At 38.0% G+C, this 21,209-nt stretch overlaps 1 protein-coding gene across 4 annotated transcripts in view; it reads right to left on the bottom strand.

Annotated features, from left to right (window-relative positions):
* The window catches only part of adgrl3.1 (adhesion G protein-coupled receptor L3.1), a 184,765-nt gene that overhangs the window by 90,300 nt on the left and 73,256 nt on the right, over positions 1 to 21,209 (bottom strand). For all 4 annotated transcript variants that reach the window (XM_036583065.1, XM_036583064.1, XM_036583063.1 and 1 more), the window contains exon 6: positions 14,690 to 15,496. In XM_036583065.1, coding sequence (XP_036438958.1) covers positions 14,690 to 15,496 — 807 coding nt within the window. The remainder of the gene's footprint in view (positions 1 to 14,689; positions 15,497 to 21,209) is intronic.

Raw genomic sequence — 21,209 nt, forward strand, 5'->3', positions numbered from 1 at the left:
AGGCTACTCAATACTTTATTATGTTAATTCAAATGTGCTGGTGACAGAATGTAACAAATCTCTGTGATGGCTGTGGGCTCTGAGGAGAAATTGGGAACCAAACTTAGCTGGATGTTTTTTCAGGGTTGGGAAATTTGTGGACTGATAATGAACGTACATCTGTCGATGCAAACAGGTTACAAATTAGCAGTACAACTACAGTAAAATGAATGAAATTCAGCTATTTCAGCACAGCTATCCAGCATTGCCTTGTTCTGCTCTTCTCGAGAACAATAAGCAAATCATCCAACAGTTTGAAATACTGGCCAAATCTGAACATCTGAACATCCGGTGACACATTTTTAACTGTCAATCAGCCAGAATGTTTGGGACACTGGGCTACTACTGGGCTAAAATATTTGTATTTTATTCATGTTATTGCATTTGTAAGCCTATAGAAATTAACGCTGGACAAACTGTTCTTCACTGTTATTATTCAACACTTTATTTGTACCATTTTCAAGGGTTGCAGTTTTTGAGCTAGAATCACAAAATTGAGCCTATACAGGAATAGTGATCTGCTTTTGGGCCTTGTTCTTTTTCTGAAGGAAGTGAATGGCAGAATGTTGAGAAAAACTGCCACAAATGATGTAACACATGGCCTCTCTCATCGACCCTCAGACATTACTTACAGGCTAGGTACACTAGCACATACACAGTATATACAAACAAATTAGCAACCACCTGGGACACCATAGCAGTGCCCTAGCAAAATCTTACAAACAACCTGCAGAGGTGTAAAGAGTACTGAATGTACAAGTACTGTTACTTTAGTGATAATGTACTCAAGTACAAGTAAAAGTATTATTAAATAAAATTACTCAAGTAAGAGTAAATAAGTAGTTTGTTGAAAAACTACTTAAGTACTGAGTTACTTAGTTACTTTTTCATATTTCCGCTGTCACAACCTGAACATACACTGTACTGCCAAAAGTATTCGCTTGTCTGCCTTCACACGCATATGAACTTGAGTGACATCCCATTCTTAATCCATAGGGTTTAATATGATGTCGGCCCACCCTTTGCAGCTATAACAGCTTCAACTCTTCTGGGAAGGCTTTCCACAAGGTTCAGGGGTGTGTTTATGGGAATTTTTGACCATTCTTCCAGAAGCGCATTTGTGAGGTCAGACACTGATGTTGGACGAGAAGGCTTGGCTCACAGTCTCCGCTCTAATTCATCCCAAAGTGTTCTATCGGGTTGAGGCAGGCCAATCAAGTTCTTCCACACCAAACTCGCTCATCCATGTCTTTATGGACCTTGCTTTGTGCGCTGGTGCGCAGTCATGTTGGTACAGGAACGTCCATCCCCAAACTGTTCCCACAAAGTTGGGAGCATGAAATTGTCCAAAATCTCTTGGTCTGCTGAAGCATTAAGAGTTCCTTTCACTGGAATTAAGGGGCCAAGCCCAACTCCTGAAAAACAACCCCACACCATAATCTCCCCTCCACCAAACTTTACACTGTTCTTGAGCTAATCTCAAGGCCACACGAAGTTTGGAGGTCTGTAGCAATTGACTCAGCAGAAAGTTGGCGACCTCTGCGCACTACGCGCCTCAGCATCCGCTGACCCTGCTCTGTCATTTTACGTGGCCTACCACTTTGTGGCTGAGTTGCTGTCGTTCCCAATTGCTTCCACTATAATACCACTGACATTTGACTATGGAATATTTAGTAGCGAGGAAATTTCACGACTGGACTGCACAGGTGGCATCCTATCACGGCACCACGCTGGAATTCACTGAGCTCCTGAGAGTGACCCATTCTTTCACAAATGTTTGTAGAAGCAGTCTGCATGCCTAGGTTCTTGTGGTAGTGAGGTTTTATGTGGAAGTGATCGGAACACCTGAATTCAATGATTTGGATGGGTGAGTGAATACTTTTGGCAATATAGTGTATTTCTGAGCTGAATCGGCTACATCACTGGAAATAATCTGCACAGAAAAACACTAAAACAAAAGTTCTGAGAGCTGAGACTGATCACAGTTCACTCTGCTAGTGCACATTTACACACCGTTCTGTGAACTGTGTAAGGAACAAGGTTTACATTAAACTGCATGCATTTCATGGTTAGATGATTATATAAGACGTCATAGTTTATCTGTTTCCAGTAAAGTATTTCAGAATCCCTGAAAGACTGTGCAGAGGTTTTACTGTTTAATTAAGTTCATTTAAGAGAAAAAAAATGATCAAATTATCAAAAGTATTATAAGTCGCTTAATTAATAATATAATTTTAGTGAGTGTCCTGCTGCCCATCAGCTCCCTGGACTCTTGCTTACGTTTATAGGTGTGATCCTCTACAGACAGTAAACACCTTCACAGCATTCAAACTGTGTATTTTCACTGATATCAGTTCAGAACATTTCTACCCATAAAATCAGCAGCAACATCAGCAATTTATCCCGCTTTGATTTTACTGTAATATATTTAACTAGAAATCACGCTGATCACTTCATACAGAATCAGACATTATTACTGCATTTACCGCAGTTAAACAGCTACACAGCCTCTCACAGTTCAAGACAAACATCAAGGCAGAGAGAGAGAGAGAGAGAGAGAATTAGGACAATATCCACTCCTATTGAATATTCAAAAAACAGCTCTAAATTTCTGGAAATACATAAAATCCAGTGACCCCCAGTCACTCCACTATAAAGCACTGGCCAGTCAGGAGCCGAACACTGACAGGAGTCCCCTGAGCCAGCTGGTCCTGAGTCTCATCGACCTAAAACCCAACAACATCACCAATCAGCCTGACCACATGCTCGCCCAGAAAATCAGACCCAACCAAATTATCACTAAACAAAAAAAACTACCACTGAAAAATCACCCACTGGACTGAGACCACACATCAACAGCACAAACTTCAGTGCTATTTGGCCCTAAATCGAGATTATACATTAGCACCATACCTCACAACAATTAAAGAGAGAAAACTGAGGAAAGTGTTGACGATGTACAGACTCAGTGAGCACAGTCTCGCCATCGAAACTGGTCTGCGCAGACAGACCTGGTTACCCAGAGAGTCCATGCTCTCAGTGTGAGCTCTCAGTGGTGGAGACGGAGCTGCACCTCCTCACAGAATGCTTGAGATACGACTCCATTAGAAAGGAGTTCTATAAGAAAGAAGCAGCGTCTGTCCGGAGTTTGAGCTCTGCAGTGACTCTGAGAAACTGCCATACGTGTTAGGAGAGAAGAGCAAGCTGATCACACACCCAGCGAGATACGTGACAGCGTGTCACAATCTGAGGGATGACCAGTGAGGACAACCAAATAACTGTTATTGATTATTATTGATTATTATATATCCTGAAATTTGTCTTGATTCTTTTATTTTCCTTTTCTTTTTCTTTGATTATGAATAACTCTGTCAATAACTTAATTTCTAGTGTTCTGTTATAATCTATAATATTATCTTTTTCTTATTTATGTTTATGTGTTTCTTATTAACTTTGGCAATAGTGTATTTCATTACATTCATGCCAATAAAAAAAAGCGAGTGAGAGAGTGAGAGAGAGAGAGAGAGAGGGCGGAGAGGTGGGGAGGGATCATATCAGGCCAGTCAACGACAGCGCGACAGAATCACTGCTCAGAGTTTATGAAGAGCCTGTATTAGACTAGATTTCTTGTCTCAAAGCTGTTCACGACCATTCATCTCCAAAACAGCAGCTAAACTCGTCTGTATAAACTGTGGGCTGTGGGTGACACCTGTTAACTAAAGCAGCTGACAGACACTTGTAATAAAATCTACACAACAGATTCCCAGTTTAATAAACAGAATCATTATAAAAAAAAACGTAAACACGGTACCTGTTTAGCTTGGATCAGCTAGCTTGGCTAATGCTGCCTCAGGCTGGAGTCAAGCTGTGAGAGCGGATCTCAGCAGGTTTTGTGTTTGGCCGCTGATTATAACGCCGTTTTCTTTAGTTCGTGTGAATACAGATGACCGCTTGGAAGCGGTCTGTTCCTTGTGTGTGCTGGTTAAGATCTCCTCTATCTTTCTTCACTAAACTAGACATCTTTGAAGTGTTTTTCCTGCCGGAGCTGGTGTTTTTTGATTGGTGAATCTTTTAAATTTAACCACGCTTTGTTCCTATAAGTTTCTGAACTGATAAGCCCATAATTTATTTTTACTCTGTAACTTATGAAAATTAAAGTAGTGAAGTAAAACTATTTCATTAAAAATCAACTCAAGTAAGAGTGAAAGTACTATGATTTAATTCTACTCCAAAAAATACCATTACAGGGAACACTGTACTTAATTACAGTAACGTGAGTAAATGTAATTCGTTACTTACATCTCTGACAACCTGTTACTATAGCAACAGCTTTGTCAAACCAACTTCAAGTAAATTCATGAACTTACCCCTTCTAGTTACTACAACTACTACTACTATTATTATTATTATTATTATTTTATTTTTTTTTTTATATAATGCCCAGTTTCCAAATCTTATGTGTTTGTGTTAGCATCACTACCAGCCCACAAATACTGGTTATCAGCATTGTCCTAGAGTTCCTGTATCAGTGCATCCCTAACTGAAATGATTCTGATATCACTGTGTATCAATGTTTTTGGTTGGTGAACTATTTTCAACCAGCACTGACAAAAATCCCAGCAACATCACCATGCTTGATACACTCATTTCAAGGCCACACACACTACTGATGGACTGGGCAGAGGAGGCCTGATGAACTGTGCAGCACAGAAAGGCTACAGTCAGCAACAGTAAACCTACAAAGTGCGCTTATTTGGTGTTACTTTTTTTGTACACTTTACCTGTAATACAACACAGCAAAACAAGTTTTATTATGTAATTGAATAATAAATATATATTACAGTCATATGCAAATCATTGCTTATGACTGCATATACTATAACAGATAGACTGCTGCCAGTAACTTATACACAGTAGGAAAAAATACAGAATCCAGATTACTGCATATATCTAAATAACGTAACACCCACTTAAAAGCTAAATGGAAATTGAATGATGACACAGATAGGAGACCTACGAAGGCATGTATAGAGAGAAAAAAAGTCTTTGATGAAAGGAAAGAAAGAACGCAGAGCCCACCCCTCTCTCTCACACCTCTTATCAGTAGTAACAGCACAGGTCCCCTTGGTGAGGTTACTGGTATAATTCTTACACCTATCCTATCAGATCTACATGGAAAGACTGCGGCATATTCATCCATCTCCTGTCAGCAGTCTCATGCATATGTGCGTTCATGCATGCATATGTAAGTGAATGTGTAGAGTGTTAGAGAATCAGCTAACCATGACTATTAGAGCTAGGCCTTCAGTTTGGTCCATAAATGGCAAAACTCCTTCAAATAACTAATAATAACGCTAAGCTCTGCTGGCACCCTAAAATGAGACATATTTTACTCTTTTTTTCTCTGCTGAAAGACATCTGTGATGAAAGGGGGAAATAAACACAATTTAGTTTTTGTATAGTGTGTTTTAACCAAGAATTTTCTCATCTGTGAAGGAAGGGTTGTTTTCTGGGCATTGATTCTATATTCAAATGAGAAAACTCTGTGGCTGACAAGAACCATACTGTGCGATACTGTGTATAGTTCAAAATGCCTGTGGTGGACTACAGCACTGTGAGACTGTATAGAGTCACATAACAGATCAGTGCTAAGAATGCATATAAACAACTTTCAACATCATTTATCATGCTTGGAATCAGTTTACCTGTTCATAAATTCACTGTTTTCAAGCTGAAAGATAAGAGGTGAAAAAAGACCTCACTAGTAACATTAGCTGAGGTAAGAGACCATTAGCACTGTCTGATCTAGAAGACTAGCTGTTTTTCTCTGTGCAATTTTCAAGGCACTACTGATCTACTGTGGCTTTCTGAGGTCTCAACATAGCTTTAATTTAATGTAGTACTGATGCTGAGCATAGTGATGTGCTGGGAATTTGAACAATACTCAGAGTTACCGTGTACTGCCACATGTCGATGCAGAATGTCAGCATCGTTTATGTACCTTCTGTCACTACCTGATCTGCGTCCTGTGCCTGATTTGCACCACATATGCTCACCAATGTTGCATTACATTTTACTATCTGTACCCTGCATGCCTGTCTTTTTATGACGTCGTATTAGTGGACTAGCTTTGGGTGTTCGATGCTGAAACCGCTCTATATGCAGTCTCATTCACTTTTAATAGTTTAATACTTCTTACGTTGCTTTGTATGGGTAAAAACATTCAGGTTAGAGTGCAGTGGGATGAGAGCGGTACAGACAAAAACCTGCTCTATTAATATGATTTTTGGTTTCGCGTGAGAGTATGTCTGAGGCTGAATCTTAAATGTCTCTTTACTCCCTATGTAAATGAGCCAATTAAGTAAAATAAACAGGTAATAATTATCTGAATTCACATTAGCCAAATATTGTAGTAAATGCTCATTTACTGAGTGCTTAAGCGCTCTCATACAAATGAATATGTTTGTATGTCCTGGGAACTCAAACAACTGGCAACTAACTTTACAACGACTAGTAGGCCACTGCATTTGAAACAACTGTAAAAACAATTAACTAACATTTAACTCAATAGTCAACAATGTTAATGAGTAATTTACATAAAACACTGTTAACACATTATATATATAAAGCACATTCTAAGCTTGCTTACAAATAGAATGTTTCTATTTGCTATGGTATTATTAATTGCTTGCTAATAGTTAATTCATTGTTAAGAAGCAGACCTTAAAATAAATTGTTATCAGGATTTTTAGTAGTATGTTAGCGCTAAGCTAACGCTGGTGGACATCACACCCCCCAAGAATAATTGTGGACATTTGAACATGTAAAAGACATTCCTAATATTTCATCTGAAACTTGTGAAGAGCCTTGGCATTTCTATTTCTCACAACTGACTAATAATGGGTAGGTTACCACTCTCAGATGTATCGATGACTTCCAGAACGCCTAAAGTGGTACTTTTCTTGTGATATTGGTCCCATTGATTGGAAAGCAAAATGCAACTGGAAGACTCCACTCTCACTTCCTAATCATGCTAGTGGTTAATCTGATGATGTGTAAGGCCTTCAGTTCAGCTCTCCCCCAACCCCCACAAAAAAATAAAAAAACTAACGGTAGAGATAGCTTGATTGTATCTGCTTGCAGAGTCTAAACAGAAAAGAATCATGTCCATATTTAATAGAAATGAACTAAAATTACAGGTTTTAGTTACCTGAGACCATTAGGTCTTCTCTGGAGGCCCAAAAGGCTTACAAGGTTAGCCATTGCCATTTGTATAGATAACAGTGTGCCATACAGTGTTAGATAAGCAAGTCTATGTGAGATTTCTAAACAAACTGACATAGTTTGAGTGTATGACTGTGAAAGAAATTGTTTGGAAAAAATCTACACAACTACACAACTTTCCTCTTTTCCCAAATGTGTTCCATCAGCTTGAGACTGTATAACTATAAAAACTGCATAGTTAAAAACAGTAGCAGTACCCATCTTGAAGCCTGAATTTTGTGCTTTTGTTCATTTTTATAGATAACAGGGAGTCATTCAGTGTTTGAAATGACAAACAAGTCTATTTGAGATTATTTTAAATGAGTCATGTGTTTTAGTGCAATGATGTTAAATGGCGATGTTAAGAATCATGTTGTAGCGGGTATAAGTTTACACTGCTTCTTAGCTACAGTGTAAACTGTTAATTTCCGGTTAAAGTATGTAAAGTATGATGGGAAAAATCTGTACAGTTATTACAGTAATTTCATTTCTTAAAAATACTGCTTTTATTGTAATTCAACAGTTTCACTAGTTCAACTAGCTAATCTGACATAGTATTTGACCAGAGCAATAATAGTATTAAAATCATTAAAATAAACACAAAGGTCTGTGAAATAAAGATAACCATTTGTGTTTGTGAATTCACATTCTATTTAAATCAACAACAGCAGTTTTAAAATACTGTATATATAAGTTTTACAGAAAGCAGTGATTTTTAAATCCATATTGACCTGTATTTTAATAAAAGTAGTAGAAAACAATACATTTACTGTTTTATCTTATATTCATTGCTCATCTATTTTTTTAATAGATAAATATATGCTTATTCTGAAACTGATGCTTGTAACTTCTAATTTGCAAACATCAGTTCATGGAAATAATGGATGTTGTGTTCTCTGAGCCAAAGAAGTAAAGGACCATGCAGACTGTTACCAGTGTGAAGTTCAAAAGCCAGCGTCTGTCATGGTAAGGGTGTTCATTAGTGCCCATGGCATGGGTAACTTGAACATCTGTGAAAGGGCCATAAACACTAAAAGATATATACACATTTTGGAGCAACTTATTCAGCTTTTTAGAAGCCCTCTTTTTGAGGGACGACATGCAACATGACAAGATGCTAGACTGGCCTGCCTGTCTCCTACTGGAAATGTGTGGTGCATTATGAAATGAAACAACAAAGGCCCCATAAGGCTGTGCAGGTGCAGACTTGTAAAACTGAAGAATGGTCTTCAGATTATTAAGTTACGTTTAAAGGAGAGACAGTAACACAACATGCTTCTGTTCCAACTTTTTTTGGAGTGTATTGCAGACATATTGGATTAAGTATATATTTACAAAGGACAGTCAAGGTAGTACATCAAATAATGTGTTTCATTAGCATTTTTCCAACTTTTTTAGCTTTGGGTTTGAACATGAATGTGTATGAATATATGGGTGTGTGCACTCACGGCTACGTTACTGATTGATCTGTGTGTGAGACTCTCCACTGACAGTGCCAGGTGCATCCTTGTTCGTGCAGATCGGTCTAAATAAAGTTTTCCCCGTGTGCTGTGTGCTGTAATTGGCTGTAGTGAAGGTTCTAACACAGTGTAAGACATCCACTCATTTAATAAAGAACAGAATAGAACTGCACTCTCTTCTAACAGAGCACATAGGCTATTCCACTTAACCCACCCTCTGTGCCTATCTCAGCATATTACATTACTATCAGACCTGCAAGAAAGGCTTTAAAAGTGCATGTGTTGGTGCGAAAGAGAGAGAGAGACAGAGAGAGAGAGAATGTGTTCAGTGCATGTGCAAAGCAGATTAAATTCCTATCACTTCTTTAAGTCAGACTTATGTAAAAGCGTCTTTAAATGGAGGAAAGAGTGTGTGTGTGTGTGTGTGTGTGTGTGTGTGTGTGTGTGTGTGTGTATACACTCAGCAGAGCGGAACATATTTAATTCCAATCACTCTTTTAAGTGAAGCTTTTTAATGTATCTTCGTAAGTGTATGAGTGCAAGAGAGAAGAGAGAGAACGCCTGAGCGACAGACAGAGAAATAAATAAATAAATAATTAGGAAAGCAAGAGCAAGTGAGATGAGAGAGAGAACAAAGAGAGAGGGAGAGAGACAGAGAAAGAGATATACAGAGAAAGAAAGAAAGCAAGAGCAAATGAGAGAGAGAGAGAGAGAGAGAGAAGAGAAAAATGAAGAGATACAGAGAAAATGAGAACAACAAAGACGGAGAGAGCAAGAAAATACAGAGAGGAGAGAACTAAAACTAAACAGACAGAGAAATAAAGAAATGAGTGGCAGAGGGAAAGCATGTGAGAGCGAAAAGGAGAAACAGAGAGAGAGAGAATAGAGAAAAAGAGAGAGAAAGAAGAAAGACAGAAAGAAAGAAGTAATAAAGAGTGAAAGCGAGAACGAGTGAGACAGAACGAGAGTGCATGAGGCAGAGAAAGAGAAGCGAGAGACAGGAGAAAGAATGAGAGCAAGAGAGAGAGTGAAGGAGTGACGAGAGCGACGGAGCGAGAAAGAGTGAGAAAGAAATATACATAATATACATATACATAAAGAGATGAAGCAAGAGCCAAGTATGTGAGAGAGAGAGAGAGAGAGAGAGAGAGAGAGAGAGAGAGAGAGCAGGAGAAAGAGGGATAGAGAGAAAAAGAGCAAAGAGAGAAAAGTGAGGGAGAGAGGAGAGTGAGTGAGGGAAAAAGAGAAAAAGAAACAAATATACATTAATTAAGAGATTAAACATCTCTCTCTATATAATTGACTATCAGAGACCCATAATGCATTCACTGTATATTTTAGCATACATGCGATGAACACTACAAATTTCAACCTATACTTTAATGCAGTTGGCTTAATAAAGTAGTAGAAGACGCTGTAAAAGTTTGGAGCGAGACGCCACAGACGCGTCTCCTTAGAGCAGGAACACACAGAGGGTGCAGAACGCAAGTTTTATATACAAGTGTAAGTCAATGCCAATTTTACTAACAAAAACAACGAAAAAAAAATTACATTAGTGAATCAGCAACACATAATTGGCATTAAGTAGCTTCACAGACAGATTTCTACTTCTGGAGGCACAATATGAATAAAAGTAAGACAACTAGTCAGGTAGTTAATGTGTTTTGCTTGCTCACCTTACAGTTCTACCTTAGTGATGCTGATGTTACAGTTCTTCAAGCTTTACGTCCTCCGATCATCAAAATCATTGCATCCGTGAAGCACAGCAGCTAATCATAATCTGTATCTCTATCTTTGATGGTTCACCCTCATTCATTTTCACTGCTTTCATTTTCTACTATCGCAAACATATATGAAGGAATAATCTTGGCAACTACAGTAAATATAAACTCATGTAAATGTCCATCTACAGGGCTGCATGCTTATATTTTTAGGTGACAGCAGCTCCCAAAGGAAAAATGTCCTTCTTAACCCCTTAAAAAGCCAGGCCTATGACGTACGAAAGCTTATTATTCAGTAATGACACAGACTGTAATGCAAACTAGCAGAGTTATTCTTAGGTTACAGAAGTGTGTAGTAAAACTTCAGGCCTGTCAACAAGCCCTGGCCTTAGTTTATCTGTTATCCACCTTAGCAGGCAGCTTGGCTCTTTTCTGTCTAAGTAGCAAAACAAACACTTTTATTACAGGAAACTTGTTAACCATGACAAACTGCTGTGTAGCATGCTGGTGAATTTGTGACAAATAAACCATTGGAAAATCAACCATTAAAATACTTTGCTGACAGCTCCTGTATACGACTCCATGTTAATCGATTACACATCTTAAGTACAGCTGGTATTTTGTAAAATGTAGAACAGTTCATAGGGTACGCGTTTTTCTTTTTTGTCCATGTGATGTGTACGTTGTTTTTTTATAAAGCTTCAAAAAGTGCTCCCAAACATAGTGCCTGAAAGCTTTTTGGTTGCACTGTGCACGCTCATTGATCAGTTCACTATGTAGCAAACGCAAATACAGTGAATTGTGAATGAGATAACAAGTGAACCATTCCGAATGCAGCTGCTGGGGGGGGCAAGACAAAAAGGGAGAAAGAGAAAAAAGGGAGACAAAGTGAAGAGGCAAGAGAGAGAGAGACAGTGAGGGAGAGAGGACACTGAGCGCAGGCAAGACAGAAAGGACGGGAGAGAGAGACTCACTTTGCAGGGTAAATTTAATCCTTAACAATCCTCTCAGATTCTCTCTTTGTTCCTGCTTTAAGTTTAATTCTCTCATCCTTCTCATTTGTGTGACCTGAGAGACAACTGATTCCTCACAGTTCTACCCCACGTTATGGAAAAACTACGCAGTCTCACTTTCTGGCCTACAGCAGCTTCTCAATCTATATTTTGTACATCTAGGACTGGGTACTTCTCTAATTTGTTCAATATCAATGTATATTCTACAAATGTCAGCTGGCTCAGAAATTTAATTCCCCTAGTTTGTATAACCAAGTTATCAAATATATTAAAATTTTATATAAGTTGTTTTTCAAAAAGGGGCAGCGCAGTGGGCAGCACTGTCGCCTCACAGCAAGAAGGGCCTGGGTTCGATTCCCAGCCGGGTGATCAGGGTCTTTTCTGTGTGGAGTTTGCATATTCTCCCAGTGTCTGCGTGGGTTTTCTCCAGGTATGCCGGTTTCCTCCCACAGACCAAAGACATGCAGTCAGGCAAATTGGACATGATAAATTGCCCTTAGATGGTGTAATTGTGTGAGAGAACGTATATGTCTGTCTGTCTGCTCTGCGATGGACTGGCAACCTTTCCGGGATGTTTCCTGCCTTCCTCCCAATGACTGCTGGGATAGGCTCCAGCTCCCCCCCCTTGACCCAGAAGAATAAGCAGTTTCAGAAAATGTGTGTGTGTGTTTTTCAAGAAGGTAACTGCAGTAAACACCATCTTCTAAGACAATGTTATGTGCCCTAAACAAATGGTTCTCAGTCTGGAGGTGTGAGATGGCAGCCTAAAAGGCCAATTAGGCTTATTTTTTACATACGTTGGAGAATGACTTTCCCTTAACATCCCTCAGGACTAAGATATGGTGTTCCAGGCCAGTGGCACAAGTGACTACATGAAAAAAGAAAGTGAGAAAAGAAAGTCTCTAACTAGCAAGGATGGATGCAGTGTAACACTGCTTAGCCAAGAAGGTAAACTTGCAGCTTACTTCACTACTTTTACAGATCAAGCCAGTGGCATGCAGAAAATGCTATGTTAAAAGGAAAGAGACTAAACTACTTGAAAGGGTTGATTAGCATGTTGGACAACAAATATCCTAGCTAGTGCACTAGCTAATTTAGTTTAGTTTTTATTAAAGTTTTAGCAAGTTACAGATAACATTCCTTTAAAGCTTGCTAAACCTTCTGTTGGATTAGCTATTATACAAAATACACCAATATGATGGGTGTTTCTGATAAAATATCCAATGAGTGCACGTACAAAGTAGGTGTACCTTATTAACTGGCTACTCAGTACAATACAGTAAGTATACAATACTGTAACTGTCAGGGACTACACAGTCAAACAAAAAGTGTAGAAGAAGTGTCCAAATGCAGCCAAAACCCAATGTAGCAGGCTGTTTTCTATGCTAAGCTTCAAAGAGTTGTTGTCTTTGTGTTGCTTTACAGGTGAACTGTGGGCCCAGCTTTTAAATATTAATGAATTAGATTCATTAGATTGATCTAATTAAAACCCAAACTGCACATAGCTGTTGTGGTTATATCAATATTCTCTTTGATATGGCTATTAGACGTGCTCTGATCTGCATTAGCTTAGCGAGCTAACACTCCCACTCTAATCACACACACATGCATGCACATACACGCAGCTTTGATCCTGAGGATGTTAATACACTAGTATGGTCATTAACAAGAGGCTACAAAGACACGCACACCCACACCTTCAGAGCTTCAAACCAAGGTGAGCTGGAGTTCTACCTGAAAAAAGAAGGCCAAGCAGTATTAAAGACTTTGACAAAACAGTAGGTACCAGTCTTCGCCACTAATATTGTAATCCTTTGTTTCTGTCAGTTATTCATTTTTTCAAATAATTTAAATCTTACCAGATAAGGTGTTACTATTTTGGTAGGGACAAAAGCTTGACCACACAGGCATTTGGACCAGTGATCTAAAACTGAGTATTAATGCCTCATTATATACTTTAAAATACTTAACTTCAAATGCATTTAGAACAGTATCTACTTTATATTTCCACAGTATCTAATAATATTCAAGGAGTCTTGGCTCCACTCAGTATTTCTTCCTCATGCTCTTGGCAAGCGTTTCTGACCTTGGCTGCCCCAGTAAGGGTCTGGACGTGGATTTCTGTAAAGCTGCTTTGTGACAAAGTGTACTGGACAAACTGTGAGTTTTTTCACCTCTTCTGAAGGGGGGGGGGACTTGATATAATGTAAAAAACATTGATACAATGTTTATATTCGAGTCTAACCAATATTTATGTTGGCCAATGTTATCTGCTGACATAGACCCCTGGTTTTATCGCTGATAATTACTGACATTTTGGACACAGCATAGCCAAGATTCAAATTTGCTGTCTCTAGTAAATAAGGCAAAACTGTTGTCCCACTAGTGAACCTATTGTGAGTCACCTTCTGTGTAACTGGACAGCAACATAGGATATGCTGGCAAATGTAAACACAAAGAAACATCCTGGTAAAATAACAAACCATGTAAAATGTATCCAGACTTCACGTTCAGCATGTTCAGGATAAGCCTAACATAACACAAACAACCTTTTCTTTAGAGTAAATGAACAGAAACCAGAGCAGCAAAGAATTCTTTAAACATGCTGAATGCTACAAAATTTATATTGAAGTGTATTATTTGAAGCTGTGAGTGACAATAGAGAAATGATAGTTATATCTGTCAGTATTTCAATAAAATTATAAATATAAAATGATATTTGCCACTATTATTGGTTATCAGAATTGTCAGCACCATAAAATCGGTATCTGTGACAAAATGTTCATGTTGGTCAGAGACTAGTTTGTATGTTTCAAGTTATTTGCTGACTAAATTATTGAACACAGTGTTTTATGAGACTACATTGCTGATGTTGGCACTGAGCCCTATCATATTTTAGGGCTACAGTACCTAACTAGGCTAACTTTCTAGCTAATACTAGCTAACACTAAAGGCTCTCAAGGACACTGTATGGGTGTGTTATCTTGTCCTGACAAATTCAATTATGTTCAGCAGCCATAATTGTTTAATTTAAAGTGTTAATTGAATGTTTGGTAATTTTAAAGACCTGTAATTTAATGAACATACTTGCAGGCCACTGTACTACACAAACAAAACTGAATCAAACTAAATGTTGAGTTAATTTTACAAGTTTAGCCAAAAGCTGTCAATGATGTCTACAGAACACACTTACCGAGGCCCAGCCTGATGTCGTTGTTCCCAAAATCCAGCGAGTACTTGACGACATGGTAGTTGTTCCAGACGTACAGCAGGTTGTCCCGCGGGTTGTAGTCCACAGCTGCAATATACTGGTATGAGTTGGGGAAGGGGATGTTGATGTGCGTCTCACGGCTCTTCTCCGTGCTGTACATGTAATCAATTTTGTTCCCAGATGCCTCGTTGTCGTCATCTTCGTAGACACTTTTGACCACGTAGAGGACACCACAGATCATGAAAGCGTTGGAGGCTGAACGCTTGTCATACGTTGTGTACCATGACCCTTCGATGCGGAGGGTGTAGGGGTTTAGCTGGCTGACCACAATTCGACCATTGTTCTGCTCAGTGGCATAGATGACCCACAGACCATTTTCGTCCACCGCCAGGTCAATGTCGGATTTCCCTCCCCAACGGTAGGGTGAGGTGTCATGGTAATTTGCGTTGGCGATAATGGCCTCTCCACTCTTGATGCGTGTTCGCAGGTCGAACTTAACAATGTTTCGAGTTCGTTCCTTGTTAAAGAAGAGTGCACCATCGTATACCACAAAACCCGTACCGTCTACCCGGTGGGGTAGCTTGTAGGTGGTGGTGGGACGGCCCGCTATGAAGTCCTCTTTAGACGAGTATTCAGTCAGCGTGTCCGTGCGGTACGGGGTCCAGGGCATGTAGTAGATCTTGTTGGATGACTGCAATGGGTCCTTGCACCATGATCCCGACTGGTGGTCCGATTCGAACAGATGCTCGCTCTGGTACACACCTTTCAGGATGCCTGGACAGAGGAAGACTGGGAACAAGACATGGGGGAACAGAAAGAGCTCTGAAAATAAGGCACGCTACTGGTCCAAAGTTCAGACTCACCAGTCAAAAAATTGGAATTGATGTTTTCAAAAATATAAAATTAGTCTGCAGATATATTTATAAAATAATGCAATAGCGCTTGTCCTGCAAACTTCACAGATTTCAAACAATATGTAGGACGTTAGGAAGATGGGTCCATATTATGGAATTTGATGTAAATAGATAAAAGTTTGATGTTGTATGTAAAAGTTGTTAAAGTTTCAAAATGTAATGTTCACCTCCAGTGCATACATACATATGGAAACTAAGACAAAAAAAGTTCTCAATCTACTGTTTTTGTGATGTTATAAAAACAAGACACATTTACATATATCCTCCTATTCAGCCTACAGCAGTTTAGCCCTGTTCATTTCAGGAGTGTTTCAGCCTGAGCCACCTTTTGAAAAAGGCAAAATACAAGACAGTCATTCAGAACACTAAAGCAGCTCATTTATTTGTAAGAGATAAAGAGAGGAGGGAAAACAAATGTAAACAAAACCACACAAATATTAAAAGCAAACCTAAAAAGAAACAAGTCAAATGTAGACTAGGGTTCCTTTAACAGAAATTTTAGATGTGTCCAAAATGATAAAAAGATATTAATGATGATTCAGTTAACTGAGAAATTTCAACATAAAAATAATATCCAGAATGCCTCATTTTAAAAGTGGTGATCAAAAAATGAGACAGATAAATTGATCAAAAATGATGGTAAATTCTATAATGTTCCCAAAATAAAATACTGAAAATTAAACATCTACCATTCATACGTTATCATACATAAAATCATAAAAATTAGTGGTGACCTTGCAGTATGCCTTCATGTGATTCCAAATTTTTGAACAACGGGGAAATAAACACATTTTCCCAGAACTAGAAACTATTTTACCAATAATATCAGAGAGAAAGCAATGGGAAGTAAACGCCAAGAGAGAATGAGTTATAAGTTTAATCATACCTGATGACTAACGCCTCTATATATGGCTCATGACTTCTGTAACATTTTGGCAAATTTTGACCTGACTGTGGGTGGGTTTGTGTGTCACTGGGTGGATTTAACCCTTAGAAAATTTTGCCTTTTTATTCCTGGTACATTAAAAGTGAAGACAAGGATCAGCATCAGCTTTTAAGCTTTATGCTAATCAGGCCTGACTGGTTCAAGAGGCTAACCGCTAATGGCTATTAATGCTAAAAAATAAATGCTATTCTGACAAATGAAGTGGCTAACCTCCAATTAGATGGCAATAGAGGTCCAGGGCAGGCCATAAAAACTAAAAGAGTTTGGTCATCCTTTACTGAAGGGCAGATTTCATAAGACTACATATGACCTACATAAGCGCTTCATGAAAACTGACAAATACCTACATAAACATTTATAAACACTTATTCCAGGCACCATATGTCATACAGGTTGCATTTGCCGAATTTTGCTGTCAAACTGACGTAACAATATACTTTCTGGGGTGAAATGGCATATTATAATATTTTGTAGCAATAAAATGATGAAATGTTCAAAATCATGAAAATCTGCTCTATAACAAATATATAGTGAAGGCTTTAGCACTGACAGTTATGTATGTTGACAGTAAGTTTCTTTTAACCATTTATAAGTTTTTATAAATCCTTATGAGTTATTCTCAAGAACATACAAATACTGGGACCCAGCTTTGAAGAATTAAAATTACTAAAATGTTTTCTTTTTGCAGATATACATAAGTAAATAAATCTGAATGATTTAACTGATAATTAATAGATTGTCAAACTGTCACTACCGCAACACTGTAAGATGCGAAGATAAATTTGTAAATAATATATTTTTTATGTTTCCCTTCCATAATTTGTATACTGTTGTCAGACTAAGTGTTTTAAAGCCAATCATTAAAACACATAAATTTTACAAAATATAGTATTTTGCAGTTTTATCTCATTACCACAACAGCCATTAAGGCCACTGTGGTTTGACAGCCATTGAGGTTTTTTTTTACTTGTGCTACACAACAATTGGTTGTTTTGCTTCACTTTCTCACTGTTTATAAGGAAAACATCAAAGTAAAGGGATTAAACAGATAAAATATTACAAACTATAATGATACATATCGAGAATGAGAAAAAGATATGAGGACACATTGCATTAATGAGAAGTGGGGTGAAAAAGAATGCCAAAAAACTTTGAAACTGAAAATGTTTTGCTCTACCATTTACTGTAGAGCTCCAATTAATCTACTTAATTATTATATATATTGTTCATCTGAATGATTATAACACTCAAATATGTATGGACATGTTTTGAGGTTGTTTTGAGAGAGTGACCTTTATGCAAATTGCACAACACTGTAATGACAGACATTATAAATCTGTCCAGATACTACAGAGCATCATTTTGTATTGGTCAGTTTTGTTCAATTTTCCAATTATTGCGAATTTGGTGACATACATCACATCTTTAGCATTTTATTACTCTCAACTACAAAAGTTGTCATAACGTGCTGTCACTTCACCCAAGAAAGCATCATGACAAGCTAATGTCAGAAAATAATATTACATGACATACATGTTTAAACGAATGGGACACTCCGGAGCAGCCGCACATGAGCCTACAGTCACCATGCTCAATGCCAAGTGTCAGCTGGAAGGGTATAAAGCCACCCAGCGTTGGGTTTAGTTAGAGTTAGAGCGGCGTTTATGGTCTAGAATCAATCATCCAACATTAGTACCAGACCTTACTAATGCTTGTGCGGCTAAATGCAATCAAATCCTTACAGCAATGTTCCAACATTGAGTGTAAAGCCTTCAAAGGAGAGTAGGGACTGGTTATGCAGTAAAAGGGGACAAACATCTTACTAATACTCTTGATTTCAGAGGGAACACCATATGAGCAGGTGTTTACAGACTTTTGGACATAAAGTGTAGGTGTTATGTCAACTTGACATCAAAAACAGCATTTATGGCAGACAGTAGCCGCATTAAGTGTTCATGTAGGCTTATGTCAGTAGTCATGAAGGGATTACGTAGGTGTTGTGTAACACTGTCCTACAGTAAAGTGTTACTGAAACATGTAACACTCTTAAACCTTGAGAAGAAACGCTAAGATATTTTACTAGTAAAGGCCAGAAGGGTCAGCTCAGTATGTTTAGACAAGAGTAGCACTTGATTTACGTAAACAAACTGAGGGAGGGTTGTGGCGGCATCTCTGCCGCAATTCATTTCTAATAAATTTATGTCCTCTGTGTGTGTATGTGTGTGTTTGGGTGATTGTGCGCTTGAGCCAGACATATTTCCCACACTGACTTCTCCTGGACTTTGATTTACGGCTGTATTCCGGGAAACCGTGCACACATAGACACACACTCTGAGAAAAACAGAGGACGAAAAAGACACACACACACACACACAAATGGTCACGTGATTGTATGGAATGCATGTCATGGCAACTGTCCATTCCCACAATTCCGTTCCCAGAGTGAGGGCCATCCTCAGGGGAAGTGAGGCTGGCATTTGCACTTGCACTATTAATGCATGCTTCCTTTTATTGTTCGTTTGTTTTCCTCTGTTGCATCTTAATGCAGAGACCGTAATGCAGGCCTTTGATAAACTATTAGAGGAAGATATAACTCAATTTTTATTTCAAATGGAAAGGTGAATTCTGCTACAAGTGAACAAGGTCATGGTCAAGTCTGTCAACAGGAAAGACATTACATTTGTTTTGTGTGCTGATGTAGTCTGAAACGCCTTACAGCAGTCTGTTCCACAATGTAATGACTTCATAGATTTATGGATCATTCTACAAAATTGGTTTAATGTCAAAGAGCTGAAAGCACATGTTAGACTTTTAGACTTTAAACTAAAATCCTTTTGCTCTGAATGACTCTATACTATGTAAAAGTATGTTTAATTCTAATATTACAATGTTCTATTATAATAATGAATGAACATTCATTTCATCAGTAAAACAATCATAACACTACCAAGCCTTTACCAAATGTTTCAGTAGTAACTGTTCTGGTAGAGATAACTTCAGGTAATTTTGAGCAGAACTCAATAATGGCAGTACCTGACTGGCAAACACAGCTTTGAACAGCTGTACACACATAAAATCATAATATTTTTCATTAAAACACAAAAAGTTTACTGAATTGCAGAAAATCTGTGTTTTGGAAGTGTCAATTCTTGAGATGACAATACTGATTTTCAGACTTTAGGACACATTTACTTCAAAACAATGGGATGTAACTGCTCACTATGTGGTCATAAGGGGCAGGAATGCAGTTTCATTTCCTGCTCTAAAATGGAGGGGTGTGGCTAAAAGAAGGATCTTTCTATGGACTAAAACTCTTCGTGTTTTGAAAATGACATTAAAACATGGGACAGCATTTTCATTTAAAAATTAAACTAATGATAAATCTAACTCATCTTTGCTTTAAAAGAAATTAAAAAGATCATTACAAATATTTTTTTTTACTGTGGGACTACAATTTGAATTAATTCAGCAGAATGATCCATACATGAGAACTCATTCTGTAACATTTAGAGATGGTCCAACAAACTGATCCCATTTGTTAGTTTGTTTGTTTTTTCTAAACCACTAAAATTAGCTGTTTTTATTTGAAGCCATTCACTTGCATGGCTTTTACAAAGCACGTTTTAGGCCAAAAGGTTATCGCAAAATTGTTGTAAAACAATGTCTCCGACGTCAGGCAGTGTATTTGTAACCATTTCAACAAAGCTTTCTGTGACGTAGTTTTTAAAGGCATTAAACTATTAAGACGTCTGGTTCCCATCACCAACACTGTGAACAATTCTGACTTGGGAAATTTCTCTAGAACTGAGCATTTCACACCAAACCTCTCTGAATGACTGTTTACATGCAAAAATATTTGAAAAATTCTTCTTTTAAGATGGCCATTTACAGGCATGCTCAAACTGTGCAAGCACTCTACCCTACAGGAAGAATTACACAGCTAACAACAAACAAGAAAGATCATTTACTGGGCAAATGTGTGCAAATTTAGACTATGTAAAATAAAGGAATTACTTTTAATTCTAGAATTAATCTGTAATTCTAGTATAAAAATTACCTAGCTACTCTTTCTAATGTTAATGTTAGGCCACATGTTATCACAGTTATTATCACATTACTTCGCTGTGTTGCTCCACAAGCAACTCTGTGACATCTCAGGCTAAATTTACAGTCATAAATTAAAGTGCAGGAAAACTCAGCACAGAAAATGTTACAGAATCAGACTGGATGTGTTTTTCTTTGATATCAAGCTTCTTCTGTTGGTATCAGCTCAATAATGAGAATTGAATCTAATAGTTTTCTAGTGTACCTAGTGTTCTCTACCCTAAATGGGTTCAGCATGTTAAAAATAGTCTTTTTTTTCTTGTCGACATACTTTAATCCTTCCTAATACAGAAATAGGGAGGCCACACTTTGAAGCACTAATACAAACCACCTCTGGTTTAGACTTCACGCCAATACATATGATTACCGCTCACCATGCACTACTGATCATGTGCTACATTAGCTCATTATTAGGTAAATGCTACTAGCTGCCAATCATACACTCCTTCCCTCTGATTGGCTGGCCTCATTCCAGGTTCATTTGTGGGGAATTACAATGGAAAGCATCAATTTCACACTCTGATTTGATGTGCTACAC

Source organism: Colossoma macropomum, unplaced genomic scaffold, assembly GCF_904425465.1.
Source record: "Colossoma macropomum unplaced genomic scaffold, Colossoma_macropomum, whole genome shotgun sequence".
NCBI classification, from domain to species: Eukaryota; Metazoa; Chordata; class Actinopteri; order Characiformes; family Serrasalmidae; genus Colossoma; species Colossoma macropomum.